This window comes from Cryptomeria japonica, chromosome 9 (genome assembly GCF_030272615.1).
Source record: "Cryptomeria japonica chromosome 9, Sugi_1.0, whole genome shotgun sequence".
NCBI lineage: Eukaryota > Viridiplantae > Streptophyta > Pinopsida > Cupressales > Cupressaceae > Cryptomeria > Cryptomeria japonica.
Genome location: NC_081413.1, coordinates 426,315,078 through 426,331,148, shown reverse-complemented (window position 1 = coordinate 426,331,148; position 16,071 = coordinate 426,315,078). Strand labels below are relative to the sequence as shown.

Sequence of the window (16,071 nt, the reverse complement as noted above, 5' to 3'; positions counted from 1 at the left end):
ACGTGGGGAAAACCCTTTCGGGAGAAAAACCCCACACTCCAAAAGCCGCTCAATATTTTATTCAGCAATCAAAAATAGATTACAACATACTTGCAGAGCAAGCTCTTCGCAGGAGTACCACTAATCAGAGATTCAGAGGCAACTCAATAGCCATAAGACTCTTACACACAACCTCTATCTCACACACCTCATAAATAGGAGATACAATACAAGAAACCGTCAAACGGTATTACAAAACCATGGGCTAAAACCACCCAATAAGGTGTAGCCGACCTTATCTCCCTTCTAGATGCCCTATGACATGTTAAAGCACACATCAACACGTGTCGCTCCCTTTTACAGCTCATTTATGTATCCGATACAAATTATTTTTCCTATTTCAGGAGTACAAACTTCCGGAGGCCATAACTTGAGAACCGGGTGTCCGATTGACGAACCGTTTGAAGCGCCGGAAAGCTCGCGAAGTGCTCTATCACCTCGTAACCCACTGTGTCGGTTACGGCCACTTTTTAGGGTGTTTCGGAGCCTCTAAATCCCCCAAAATTAAGTTTAAACATTTTATCGCACCCCTCCAAGACGAAAACTTTAATATCTTCAAAACTAGCTGTGACCTTGCGACGCAACTTTACCGGAATGCTTATCTAGCCAACTAGAAGCTTCAGGGAGAGTTTCGCACCATTTCGTGCTCAAATGAAAACTTACTATAAATAGTAACCTCGCATAAATGCAAGGTTGAGACACCATTTTTCCCAACAAATCTCCCACTTGTCGAACACCTTGCAGGAGCGGAAGGGAATGTCAACACAATGAATCAATTGCTAGGGGCCATAAGGCCCATAGACTCTGAACACCATCTGAACTTCTCTGTGCTCACAGCCTTAGTTAAAGCATCTGCAACATTCATCAAAGTTTCCACCTTAACCAGCTTCACCCTACCATCTTTGACCATATCTCTAACAAAATGATACTGAACATCAATATGTTTGGTCCGGGCATGAAATGTTGGGTTCTTAGCTAGGCTAATTGCACTCTGACTGTCACAGTAAACTGTCACTGTACCTTGTTTTATTCCAATATCCAAACACAGTCTCTTAAGCCAAATGACCTCTTTACAAGCATGAGTAGCTGCCATATACTCTGCTTCAGTAGTGGATAAAGCAACCACAGCCTGTCGCTTACTCATCCAACTAATTGCACCACCAAAGAAAGTAAACACATAAGCACTGGTGGATCTTCTGCTATCAATATCACCTGCCCAATCTGAATCCACATAACCATGGATATCAAGGGAAGTCATGTCTCCAACTGAATTACCATGATAACACAAAGAATACTCTGAAGTACCCTTCAAATATCTGAAGACTCTTTTGACTGCATCCCAATGAACTCTATCAGGATTAGACATATATCTAGAAAGTACTCCCACTGCTTGGGCAATGTCTGGTCTAGTACAGAAAATAGCATACATCAAGCTTCCAACCGCACTCTGGTAAGGCACTCTGCTCATGTCTTCCATCTCCAATGGGGATGTAGGACAATCTAAAACAGATAGTTTCATTCCAACTGTAAAAGGAACACTCAATGGTCTACAATTCTGCATGTTGAACTTCTGTAACACTGAATTCACATACTTACTCTGGCCTAGCCATAGCTTTCTGTTCACCCTATCTCTTCTAATTTCCATCCCAAGAATGTGCTTTGCTGCACCAAGATCTTTCATTTCAAATTTAGCAGTGAGCTGAGACTTCAGTTCTGAATTCATACCTTTCCCTTTACCAATGAATAACATATCATCAACATACAATGCAATGAATAAGAAATGATCACCATCAGATTTATAATAAACACAGTGATCTGATTTAGAACGTTCAAATCCCAAACTCAACACATATGTATCAAATTTCTGGTACCACATCCTAGGACTTTGCTTGAGGCCATACAAAGATTTCTTCAACTTATAGACCAAATTACTTTTGCCTTTCACCACATAGTGCTCCGGTGTCATATAAATATCTTCTTCCGAATCACCATGAAGGAAAGCAGTTTTCACATCCATTTGCTCAACCTTTAAATCATAAGCAGTAGCAATAGAAAGCAAAAATCTAATGGACCTCATTTTTGCAATAGGAGAAAATATCTCACCATAATCAACACCCTCAACCTGAGAGTAGCCTTTTGCAACCAACCTTGCTTTATACTTCTCAATGCTTCCATCTGAACCAATCTTTTTCTTGAACTTCCGGAGGCCATAACTTGAGAACCGGGTGTTTGATTGACAAACCGTTTGAAGCGCCGGAAAGCTCGCAAAGTGCTCTATCAGCTCATAACCCGCTGCGCCGGTTACGACCACTTTTCAAGGCGTTTTGGAGCCTCTAAAGCCCCCAAAATTAAGTTTAAACATTTTATCGCACCCCTCCAAGATGAAAACTTTAATATCTTCAAAACTAGCTGTGACCTTGCGACGCAACTTTACCGGAATTTTTATCTAGCCAACCAGAAGCTTCAGGGAGAGTTTCACACCATTTCGTGCTCAAATGAAAACTTACTATAAATAGTAACTTCGCATAAATGCAAGGTTGAGACACCATTTTTCCCAACAATAAAGTGACTCGCACATGAATCAAATGTGTTAGTCCATTGTTAGTAAAACATAAATAAACTTAACATTTCCTCATTAATAAAATTCGATGCAGAAGTAGAGTTTACAACTACTCATCAATAATAAATAATGCATAATCAAATTCACCAATCACACTCCAAAGCATATTACCAGAATAAAGCATCACAATCACAATAAATCAACCATCCACGTAAGCCACTGAAAAGTCAACCTTGGTCAACGAGTTCAAAAAGGGTCTGAACATGGTAGGGGTACTACAGTTTATAATCACTGATTCACCCCCCTCTCAATGATATCTCATGTTCTACAATTGGTATTAGAGCCTTAGGTTCCATGTTGGTTAAAGCTTTCTCTAGCTTGGGTAGATTTTGGTTTAAGAACAATGGCAAGGAATGAATCCTCCTCCTGCAAACCTCCCATGTTTGATGGTGCCAACTATGCCTTCTAAAGCAGAAGAATGGAACCCTATCTATCCTCCCTAGGTTTTGGTGTTTGGATGTCTGTGAAGAATGGGTATATTGTCCCTAATGCTCCCCCTATAGATCCAGATGCTAAGAAGGAGTATGTAAACAATGCTAAGGCCAAGCATGCTATTCTCAGTGGATTGTCTGATACTGAGTTTGTTAAGGTTATGCACTGCTCATCCTCCAAGGAAGCTTTGGATAAGTTGAAGATATTATTTGAAGGAGATGTCAAGGTCAAGGAGGCTAAATTGCAAACACTGAGAGCTCATCTTGAAGGCTTGAAAATGAAAGACGAAGAAAAGATTGTTGACTATCTTCAAAGAGTTGATGAAATGGTAATACTATTAGAGGACTTGGAGAGGATATATCTAATGAATTTATTGTCAAAAAGGTACTTAGATCACTCACATTTAAGTATGATACAAAGGTCTCTGAAATAGAAGAAGCCAAGGATTTGAAGACCTTTTCAATGGATGAGTTATTTGGGTCCCTAAATGCTTATGAGATGAGAACAACCAGTGAAGAAACTTCAAGGAAAGAGGCCGCTTTCAACTCCATCAAAAAGGATAAGGAAGAAATTTCTCATGGATAAATTAGTGAAGACTCGGATATAGTGGTAGCAAACTTTGTAAGGAAGCTTGAAAGAGGATCCGGTAAGTACAAAGGAAAATTGCCTTTCGAATGTTTTAACTGTAGAAAAATATGACACTTTGCTTCAAAATGTCCCTATGGTGAGAATGATGGAGAGGAGAAATAAAGCACCAATAAGCCTTCGAGTAAGGATAAAAAGAAGAAATCCTACTGAGAAGAAAGAAGAAGTTATCAGAAGTAGAAAAACCTGTATACTTTTGAAGATGATGCTACAGATGAAGAAAGTGTCTCAGAAGATGACTGCTGTGAGGATGAAAGAGAAATCAATCTCTTTATGGCACAAGATGAACCAACTGATGGAGCTAATGAAGATGAAGACATTGAAGCTGAAGTGGACTTGGAAGGTGAGCTCATAAGTTCTCTTGAGGAGTTGAGAGAAACAAGAAGGGAACTCAAGAAGTTTAAGTATGCTGCTACAAAATAACAAGATCGTTTAGAGAAATCTCTGGAGGAGTCCAAGAAAACAATTTATAATCTAAAACTCCAGTTGGAAGAAGCTAAATGGATATGTGAGTTTACATGCTCTAATTTAATAAAGAAGGAGAAGGAGCATTAGAATTTGGAAGAATAAATTGTAAGGCTCAGAAGGGAGCTTGAAAAGAGCAAGAATGAATTAAAGATGAGGAGAAAATATGAGAGTAGCACTGAAGCCTTGGACAAGATGTTGAGCAATCAGAAGCACTCAAAAGATACCAAAGGTACAGGATTTGAAGAGGGATAGATTTCCAATAGCAAAGAATCATATTGCAAGGAGATAGAGTTTACTTCTTCAATTGAAAGTAAAGAAAAACAAACCTTTACAGTCAGCAAAGCTACTGAGAAGAAGACCTATACTGAAGCTACAAGAAATCAGCTTGTGAACTGGAATGCTCAAACCTTGAACCAGAAGGATCACTCATTGTACAGAGATGAAGATCCTAAAGTCAAGGCCAAGGTTGATAATGAAGGTTTCACTAAAGTCAATAATGTGAGAAGAAGATACCCGATGAGACAAAGGTTTTCCGGTCCAAAAGACAAGAGTGTTATGTACCCAAATTCCATGGTTACTGTTATCGGTGTAATAAGTTTGGACATAGAATTGTTGATTGTAGTTTTATGCATAATCCACCTACTAGTTTTGAAAGTAGAAATCAGTTTGTTGCACTCTGGGAAATGAATGTTATTTGTTATTAGTGTAATGGGTTTGGTCATAGGAGTTATGAATGTAGGAGAAGTCGGTTGATGTCCTACAATAATTTTTCAAATTTGTCATTTAATACAAATATAAAATGCTATCATTGTAAAAGTTTTGGTCACATGGCAAAACATTGAAAGCTCAACATATCTAAGCAAAAGAAGGCAGTATTGGGCCAAAAACTAGAAGCAAAACTAGAGCAGAAAGGTGTCACAAGAAGGAGAAGGAAGCCAAACAATTTTGGGTAGAAAAAGATAAGAATAAGGCCGAGTCAAGTCTGATTGTCTAAACTGCCCTACATGCCTTAAGAAGAAATTTATGGGTAGTTGATAGTGGCTGTTCCAATCACATGACTAGAGATAAAAAGAAGCTCATCAAGTTTGAAAATTGGAATGGAGGTTCAGTGAGGTTTGGAGACAACTCTTCCATCAAGATAAAAGGAAAAGGTACTCTGAACATAGATGACAAATTAAAAGCACATGATGTATACTATGTGGAAGGTCTAAAGCATAATTTTCTAAGTGTGAGTTAGATATGTGATAAAGGATACAAATTCACTTTTGACTCTACCGGTTGTCAGATAAGAAAGGAGAGTACCAGATAGATTGTTACAGAAGGAAAAAGGACAGATGGTAATGTATACAACCTCAAAGAATGCTTCAAATCCCAATGCTTGATGGGACAAGTAGATAAGAGCTAGTTGTGGCACATAAGATTAGGGCATATAAACTTTGATAATTTGGTTAAGGTGAGCAAGAAAGTCTATGTGAGACATATACCACAGATCACCAAACTGGCAAGCACATTTTGTGATGAATGTCTAAGAGGTAAGAAGACTAAGGTAACCTTCAAGACCAAGGAATATAATACCTCAAGGCCCTTAGAACCTGTACATGCTAATCTGTGTGGACCAACTAGAACAAGAGCTTTAACCGGTGAAATATACTTCATGTTGTTCATTGATTATTTTTCAAGAATGACATGGGTCACCTTTCTACATGACAAATCACAAGCATATGAAAGGTTCAAAATATTTTGAAAGATGCTAGAGAAGGAAAGTGGATGCAAGTTGAAGTGTATGATATCTGAACAAGGTGGTGAGTTCACATCAAATGAGTTTGAAGACTACTATGAGAGACATGGAATCAAAAGACATTATTCAGCCCCAAGGACACCACAAAAAAATGGTGTTGTAGAAAGAAAAAACTAGACTATCAAGGAGATGGCGAGAACAATGTTAAATGAGGCAAACATATTGGATATATACTGAAAGGAAGCAGTTGATACTGCTATATATACATTGAAATAGGTTCAGCTAAGAGTAAATAGCAGAATGACATCTTATGAATTGTGGTATGATCGGAAGCCATCAGTAAAACACTTCAATGTGTTTGGAAGTAAATGATTCATCAAGAGAGATGAAGATGGTTTAGGTGGTTTTGATTCTAGGAGTGATGAAGGTATTTTCTTAGGTTACTCAACTCACAACAAGACCTACAAATGATACAATAAAAGACTAAGAAGAGTCATTGAGAGTGTGCATGTAAGAGTTGATGAAGACTTGCATAAAGGCAAACAAACATAAGTAAACTGGTATGATAACTCTTGTGATGAAGATGAAGTGCAGTCAGAAAGTGAACATGAAGAGGCACTCAACAAGACCCCTAATAGATATGTGCAGAAAAATCACCCAGAAGATCAGATTATAGGAAATAAAAATGATAGTGTGTAGACTAGAAGAAGACTTGCACAAAACAGTGAACAAGTGAATTTTTGCCTCATGACTGAAATGGAACCCAAAACATTTAATGAGGCCAAAAAAAGTGAAAAATAGATGGATGCAATGGAAGGAGAGCTACAACAGATTGAAAAGAACAAGACTCGAGAGTTAGTTCCTAGACCAGTAGATAAGAATGTCATTGGTACTAAATGGGTCTACTGGAACAAGATGAATGAAGAAGGTAAGATTGTTAGGCATAAAGAAAGATTAGTGTGCAAAGGGTGTTATCAAGTAGAAGGAATTGATTTTGAAGAAATATTTTCACTGGTTGCAAGACTTGAGGCCATTAGAATGATCTTAGCATTCTTTGCCTACAAAGTATACAAGGTATATCAAATGGACGTTAAATTTGCCTTCTTGAATGGTAATTTGGAATAAATCTACATAGAACATCGGAAGGTTTTCTGCTGCATGATGATGAAACTTATGTGTGCCGATTGAAGAAGGCATTGTATGGTTTGAAGAAGGTTCCAAGAGCATGGTATTCAAGGTTATATAAGTATCTTTGGGAGAAAGGTTTTAGAAAGGGAAATGCAGATAGTAATCTGTACATCAAAGTAGATGGACATCACATGCTTATTGTTGTTGTGTATGTGGATGATATAATATTTGGAGGCAACAAGGATACCTTGTGTAAAGAGTTTTCTAATCAGATGCAGTCAGAGTTTGAGATGTCAATGCTTGGAGAGCTGCCATATTTTCTTGGTTTACAGATTTCACAACAAAATAAAGGAATATTTATCTCTCAAATCAAGTATGCCAGAGATATGTTGAAGAAGTTTCAAATGGAGGATAGCAAACCGGTTAGTACCCCCATGGTGACAAGATGCAAGTTGAGAAAGGTTGATGAGTCACTAGAAGTGGATCAGACCCTGTATAGATCCATGATTGGTAGTGTATTATATCTTATTGCCTCAAGATTGGATATAGTGTAGGCAGTATGTATGGTGGCAAGGTTTCAAGCTGTACCTAAAAAGTCACATGTGAATGCAGTTAGAAGGATATTCAAGTACCTACAAGGAACACTTATATATGACTTATGGCATCCAAAGCAAGGAGATTTCACTTTAGAGGCCTACACTAATGCTAATTGGGCAGGCTGCATTGATGACTGGAAGAGCACAAGTGGTGGAGCATTATTTTTGGGTAACCGGTTGGTTTCATGGCACAACAAGAAGCAGGACTCAGTTTCCTTATCTACTATTGAGGCAGAGTATATTGCTGCTGCTACATGTTGTTCTCAGGTGTTATGGATGAAGCAGACCCTCAAGGACATTCAGGTAGAAATATTTGACCCTATTCCTATTCGGTGTGATACCTCAAGTGCAATCAACATTTCAAAGAATCCGGTTATGCACTCAAGGACAAAGCACATTGCCATCAAATACCATTTTCTTAGGGAGAAGGTTGCAGAGAAAGAAGTAAAGGTAGAATATGTCCCTACAAATGAACAAGTTGCTGATATCTTCACAAAACCTCTACCAAAAAACACATTTGAGTATCTAAGACACAAGTTAGGAGTTGTCCCACCAGCTTTCTGCACTTAAATGTGTATGGAGATTTGTGGTTTAGGGGGAGTTCACAACTATAAATATTTTTGACTCTTGGACCATATGTTGTACATAGAGGGAGAGTGTGTACCCCTGATAGGTTTGAGATTTGGAGAAGTTGTCTATTCAATTTGTCTATCTAAAAAATTTGCAATCGGCTTGAGGGGGAGAGTGTATTGATGTTTGGAAAGGAGAGTGAACCAGAGTGAAGTTGATGTATGAGCCCTTTGTCATTGTTGTCAAAGGGGGAGAAAGAATGTAGTTGTGAATAAAATGTGAGTTTACATTGTGTGTTAACATCAATGCCAAAGGGGGAGATTGTTGGAATTGTGTTGTCATTGATGTCAACTGGTAAGCAAGAAAAGAGACAAATTGAAGGACCTAGATAAGAAGATGAAAGGATGTGAAGTGTTTGCCACTTTGTAAAAGTGGTTGAAGACTGTCACTGGTAAATGATGAAGGTTTGTGACAATCGCTTACCCTGGGTATGTTTCGTGGTTTGGCGAGTGTGGTCAGGATAACATGTCCTAACCAACAGAACAAAGAAGTGCACGACATGAAGGTTAATCGGTTGGTGTATACCAGTAGTATGTTTGGTCGGTGACCGAGTTTTAACTGACACAATCAAGTGAGTTGGATGCTCATAGAGATGTCACATGGACTCCAGGTGGCGAACATGAAGTGGTAGGTGAATAGTGTATCGACGAGGTAGTTGCTGATTAGGTCGATATTAAATGAAGACTGTGGAAATCAAAGATCGATTGCAGAGGATTGCGACTCAAAGAAGTTAGAAAGGAAGATATTTTTTGGTGTTATGATCGAAGTAGGGCATCTGATCATCTTGTTTATTTGGAGAAGGAAACAGCTAGATCATTTATTGTAATTGACAAAATCAAGGTCGATGAACAAGATCTAATTTGCTAAATATAGTGAAAGTGTATTGGAAGGATAAAAAATGGCGGTGATGTTTGATTTGTTGCAGGCTGTCAATCCAAGAAATAAGATCTGATTTGATTTGATATGGACTAAGTTAGTGAAAAAAACCCTAGGCGCATAAAGTTTGAACTTTGTTTTTGGCGGGAGCACATGTGTATAAATATGCAGATCAAAGACTTAAGTAGATTGGATGATTGATGATAAAAGAGTGTCAGATTATACTAGAGGAGAGTTGACCAACCTGAGTGTTGATAGCAAAATATTGAAGTGACTGAGTGTTAGAAGAAGAACCTGCAAGAAGGGTTTAACCGGCAAGGTTTAAGGTAATCGGTAAACTGTTACAGAACATAACAGTCTATCAAACCGATAGAGATTGAATCGGTAAGGTACCCGCTGAGCGTGAAGGAGAGCAGAGAGAGTGTGAGAGGAGATCCTGCTAGGCAGAATCTAAGTTAAAGAGGATTTAGACAGAGAGAACTGATATCCGATAGAGAAGAAGCAACGTGACATAAAATAGTTCAACTGACAGAGTGAATAGTTTGCAATGGTTACAAAACTCATTTGTAACAAGGTTCTTATCATTGTATTGATTTTATATCTCATTGTATTTCACTGAGTGGGTGCTTAGTGTAGGGTTTGGTGCTCCTTGATTTGGTACTTAGAATAGATCAGGGGTTGGTTCTCCTTTGGGTAGGTGCCCATTAATTGTTAGGGGTTGGTGCTCCTTGGGTTGGTGCCCTAAACATTGTAAAACTGTTATTTCATTGTGAGGCTAGATTGAAGCAATAGATCTCCAACATTATTTCTCACTGAGGTTTTCCCCACATTGGATTTTCCTCATATATCTAGTGTTATGTGATGCGCTCTTATGTGTGACTGCTTGTTAGTGTTTTCATTATTCTACTGGTTGCACACACTGTTTAAAATTGTTTATAATGACTAATTCACCCCCCTCTTAGTGATATCTTGTGTTCTACAGATAAATGGTCAACTAGGATTAAAGGATAGGTAGAGGAAATAATTAAATGATAAAGGGGTAGGTAAGAGAAGAATTAAGAGATGAATGATATGTGTCATAGATATAAAAGGCTAATAGATTAATTAAATAAATAAATATTTATTTAATTAATAGAGGAAGTGGGATCAATTAAATAAATAAAATATTTATTTAATTTAGGAAAAGGACAATTTAAATAAATAAAGTATTTATTTAAATGAGGAAAGACTTAGAAGAGGATTAATGAATTAAATAAATAAATAAGATTTTATTTAATTAATAGTGTTGTGCCTGTGAAGATATCAAGGGTAAAATTGGAGGAGGTTGGAGAAGAGGTTGGAGGAAGGGACACTTGTCATCTCTGTCTGACAAGTGTCAAGGAGTCTTGCTCATAAGAGGGCAAGTGTCTAAGAGAGGAGACATGCGGCCAAAGTGCCATGTCTCTCAAGGGGAGAATATCCACACCATAGGAGGTTAGAATATGCAAGATAGGATAGGGTTAGTTAAACCCAAGGTTAGGTGGAATGGGTTAGGTTAAAGGGATGGTTAGGTTAGGTAGTTAGAAGTTAGGAGGCATGTGGGTAATTTGAATTTGAAAATTCAAATAATAGGAAAAGACTAATTAATTTTCAAGAACTCATAAATTGATTTGTTTTAATTAATTAGGGGATTAGAAGAATTGATTGAAATGGGGGGGGATTAATTAATCAAAGGGGACCATTGAAATGAACCTATTAAATAAATCCTTAGATTTATTAATAAGTAGATGAAAGGGAGAATTTAATCAAATTGCTAATGAATTCAATTAAATTAGGGAGGAGGATTAATTAAATAATTGCTTATTTAATTAATTATCTTCAGACCATTTTTAGGTGTATACATTTTGCCCCTCTTTGAAGTGAGATGTGATGATGCGTTGATTCAAAGAATAATCTCATTTTGACGATCATATTGGTTTGATAGGATGCCCTAGACATTGATTGATAAATTGCGGTATGATAATGCCCCCTCGGGAGATCAATTGAGATAATTGATTTTTGGAGTGTGTGAAGTGTTATGAAATTGATGTTCCAATTAGAAATGATTCAATTTCTACAACTGTGGTTGATGAAAGTGCGATTTCTATGATCACGATAATGTGGTTCTTGATTATTGATAAAGCTTGATTGATTAGATTGATAATGTCATGCCCAAACTTTTGGGCAAAACACAAACAACAATTTTTTTTTTTTTTTTTTAACACTTAATTTCATGCAACCATTGCTTAATTAGTTGTGACAACTTAACAAGTTATTCCAAATCAATTCTTAATTGATATTAAATACTTACATAACTAAATATGATAACTCCTATTATCAAGCGGAATGAATAAGTTTTATAAGGGTAATAATAAATTCACTCAAAGTCCCTCTCATTTCAGTTGCGCTTATTAGTACTTAATTAGATCCCTTTCTACTAAATAGACATTAATAAAATTACTTGGTTCAATATCGATTATTTAATAAATATCAAGTTTCCTCCATCCTGTTAATACATCCTTTCTTAATAATTTAATTTAAATATGACTTCGATTAATTTAACACTAATACAATTTCAATGTATTAATATTATCTAATTGAGCAGACACAATTTAAAGTGCCAAATATCATTAAGATAATTAAATTATCTGATGAAAGTCTCCACTTGGATTAATAAGGTTCGCAAGGCTTAGTCCATTAATTTTATTGTAGAGAAAGTATATTACGCCACTACAATATCCTCTTAAATTAATTATTTAATTTTCTATATTAAATTATTCCATTTAATTTTGAAAACCATTTAGATCTCTAAAATGTAATTATATAATTTAAATTCAAGTTGTTATATATTACTTCTTCCAAACATCATCTATTAAATATTTTGTATTCAATATTTCACATTAGCTCTTGCTTTAAATTCAATCAATTTAACTTCTCAAATATATTTACCCCAATATGGTAATAGTAATGTTGTAGAAAAATTCATTACATGTTACATTAAATTACAAACTAGCTTGTTGAACTACAAAATAACTCAAGTTAAAAGAATAATTCCACTTCAAATCTTAGAGAGATATTTAATCTACAATTTTTACCTATACATGCATATTTTTAGCGCTCTCTCTCTCTCTCTCTCTCTCTCTCTCTCTCTCTATATATATATATATATATATATATATATTTATATATGAATATATATTTTCACCATTATTATAAAACTATCCATAAAACCCTAGCCAAAATAATATAAAATGCCCCTTACAATTATAATCTTTTCTATTTCTTTGTTTTGCTACCCTAACCCTAACCGGGTTAGGGTTTTATTTATTTCTTAACACACTGGGAGGAGGCTGAATTTGCTAGATGGAGGCGGCTTTGGGTGGAGGCGGTTATGGGTGGAGGTTTTTACATAGGGGGGAAGGGGGGGGCTCCCCGCAGGGATGACCACTGCCAAACCTGCGGGTCGTGGCCCACAGCCCGGTAGCGCCACCGCTGTGGGGTGCCGCCCATAGAGGGGGGCTGAAGCCTCCCCAACTGTGCGGGGGGGGGGGGGGGGGGCGAGCTCCCCGAAACACAAGGTTTATTTTATTTAAAAAAAAATTTATTTCCCCTTTTTTTTATGTTAAAAAAAATATAACATATATATATATATATATATTTGATGCATAAGAAAATTAAAGCTAACTTTACTATGCAGAAATATAGATGCTATATTTTTTTTTTGAAACTTTTTAAACAAATTGATTAAAATATTCTGATTTAAATCAATGTATATTTTTTATATATTTTAAATACCATAAACCAGAGATAACCTATTTGACTTTAGATTTATTTTCTGCAAATAAATGATTTACAGAATCCAATAAAATTAAACAACAACTATAGAAATATGATTTTATTTAAATTAACTAGACTATTTATCTCTAGATTTTAATTTCTGCAACAAGTAAATGACAGAATGCAATAAATTTAAACAACAACTATATAGATGTAATATTATTTAAATTTAACCTTAGAGATATGCATAAGGAAATAAACTGATCTTTTATTTTTAGAAGTCACATGCAAATTTAAACTTTCATTTTCAAAATACCATGTACACAATCAACATTATTTCAAGATCAATACATAACTTAAACTTCAACATAAATAATTCATTTTGCAACAAAATAATACTTTAATAAAAATAAAGCATTTCTTCAAAGCGTGTTTAAAATACAATATAGCCAATTTTTATTGTCTTATTGTGCATGATGCATAAAATTGAAGACTTCTTCAAGAACTTTTGAGTGATCAAAGACGTTTATGAGAATTAGGGAAAATGCGAAGTTGCAGAGAAAGGAGAAAATCAGCGCCAAATGCATCGAAGGAAAAGGGGCAAAGGCAGGTGTATGCCACGCGGCCACAAAGCATTACAATATTCAGTCCTGCGCGAAAGCCCTGTCACGCCAAAGGGTTTGCAGATGATAGGTTGAATCTTAACGCCCATTGGGAAAAGACATTTCAACAAAATGGGCTAGGTTCTGGGGAAAAAAATTCATTCGGCAGCACGGCCTTGCCTCTGTCCGACGGAATTTGGCAGACTTTTCATTCCAAAAAGGAAAGAAAGAATATCAGAAAAGCTCGAACAGTTGTCCACAACCCCCGTCATGCATTTCCTCCACTGACTGGCTCGAATCGGATTCCACTAGGAAGAATTAGGGTTTGGAGCCCTAAGGCGGGAGATATATTCAGTTCCCAAACAGAGGCGAATGGCAAAAAATGTAGTATCCACAGCAATATGTTGAAAACCATATGGGACCAGTATGAGCAGAATGGAGTATATGTCAAATAGATGGGGATGGGCATTGAGTTTGAGCAAATCATTGACTGGTGGAATAAACAATACCTAGATCAGGTAAGTATCACTAGGTTAGAAACTGAATTTTTCTTCATCTTAGGAAAAAATAATAAGATTAGAGATGATATACTGTTTGGTAATTTGAAATTATGCTATGGTTATGGTTTCATTTGTTGTGCATGGCATCCACATTTTGATCCTTGGACATACAAACCTGGTGATTGTTTAAAATGGTTTGACCTAGGGTATATCCCCATAGAATTTATAAACCCTAAAATCTTGGAAATAATAGGCAACCAATATGGGGATTTTTATGGGTGCGAGGGTTTAAAAAGAAAGGACCTAACCAGTCATGTGAAAATTCTTATCAGAACAGCCTTGGATATAAGCAATATCGAACCACTGAACATTAACACAGAGAAAGGATTCTGTAATATTTACCCCAAGCTTTATACCGGGGCTTTAGACTATACGGACATATGGCTCAAAAAAGGGTCAGATATGAACGTTCTAAGTAACATGAACCCTAGCAATAGGCCCGAATCAGAGAACAACATCATCCAACTTGAGGAAAAGATACCGGCTTCTCAAAATCAACAGCATTCAACACGGCTAAATGATAAGGAAAATGTTGTCAAGGAAATAGAGAACCTTAAAGAATTAATTAAAGATACAGAGCTGCTCAAAGCGGAAGCAGAATTAGCTTTAGGCAATATAGTCACCACACAAGATGAAGAAGTTACATCAGATCTGAGGTCACCTAAGGTAGATTTAATCCAGAACCCTTCTTATGAAGAGGAGATGGGCACTGAACCTCTTTTAAATGCAGCTATGGAAGTTTTCGATAATAATATTGTGCAAGATCTTACACCAGAAGAGGAAGAGGAACGCTGCTTCTTACTCAAGGAACTAATGTCGTCTATGGAGGATGAAGACATTAGAGAAGTTAGGAGAGAAATAGGTTACCTTGAAATCAATAATCATAGGGTGGACCCACTAAGCTCTCCTATACCAGTCAGGACTGGTTCTGGAATAGAAACTCAGGATGTACTAGGGATTAAGAATTTCTATTCAGGGAAAACTCAACCTGATTGTGCCAAGCTTGTCAAATCTCGAGGAAGGAAATCCCTAGGAGAGTTAAGATCCCAGGTGGGGAATGCAAAGGATCAAGGCAAACTAACTGCCTTTTTTGAAAATGGGAAGGGGAAGAGCCTTCCCGTGACACAATGAAAGTCATAAGTTGGAATGTTAGGGGCATGAATGCCCCTAACAAACAGTGCTTGGTTAGACACTTCATATCTAACAATTATAGTGAATTCATCCTTCTCCAAGAAACTAAGCTAGCTTCAAGTGAGATTGAGGCCTTTAAAAAAAAAATAGGTATATTAGAATCTATATTCGTGGAATCTACAGGTGCAGCAGGGGGTTTGGGAATCATTTGGAATCCGAGGAAAGTATCATTCTTTCCAATGGTTGAGAACAGACATTGGCTTGGGGGGGAGGTTATTAGACACAATAGCAATCTTTCCTTCTACCTTATTAATATGTATGGGCCAATTCATGACAGAGACAAATGAAGGGTCTGGTCTGAGATTAGTAATTGGCTGAATAAGGATCTGAATAAGAATTATATTATAGGGGGTGACTTTAATGCAATTTTGGACTTATCGGAAAAGAATGGAGGTCTACGAAGAGAGTCTCAATCTCTCAAAGACTTCTGAAATTGGGTAAATCAGGATAGCTTAGTAGACATTAATACCAATAATGGGTTCTTTACCTGGAATAATAGAAGAAATGGATTTACCCAAATCGCAGAAAGACTAGACATATTTTTATTCAAAGGTGTGTTGACAGCTTTTCCATTCAATTTATCTGCATCCCTATTACCATCCTCGGGATCAGATCACTTTCCGATACTCCTTCACATAGAGGAGGCGGCAACACCCATCCGCTGCCCATTTAAATTTGAGAGAATGTGGCTTCAAAATCCCAGATTCTTTGAGCTTGTTGAAAAATGGTGGGGTGAAGCAAATTTTCAAGG

General features: G+C 36.7%; 1 protein-coding gene across 1 annotated transcript; it reads left to right on the top strand.

Moving 5' to 3' along the window:
* The first annotated feature begins 3,116 nt into the window (after positions 1-3,116).
* LOC131077844 (uncharacterized) lies at positions 3,117-15,260 on the top strand. Its single transcript, XM_058015419.1, has 2 exons — positions 3,117-3,475; positions 14,402-15,260. Exons 1-2 carry the CDS (start codon positions 3,117-3,119, stop codon positions 15,258-15,260), a joined length of 1,218 nt encoding a protein of 405 aa, XP_057871402.1.
* The last annotated feature ends 811 nt before the right edge of the window (positions 15,261-16,071 follow it).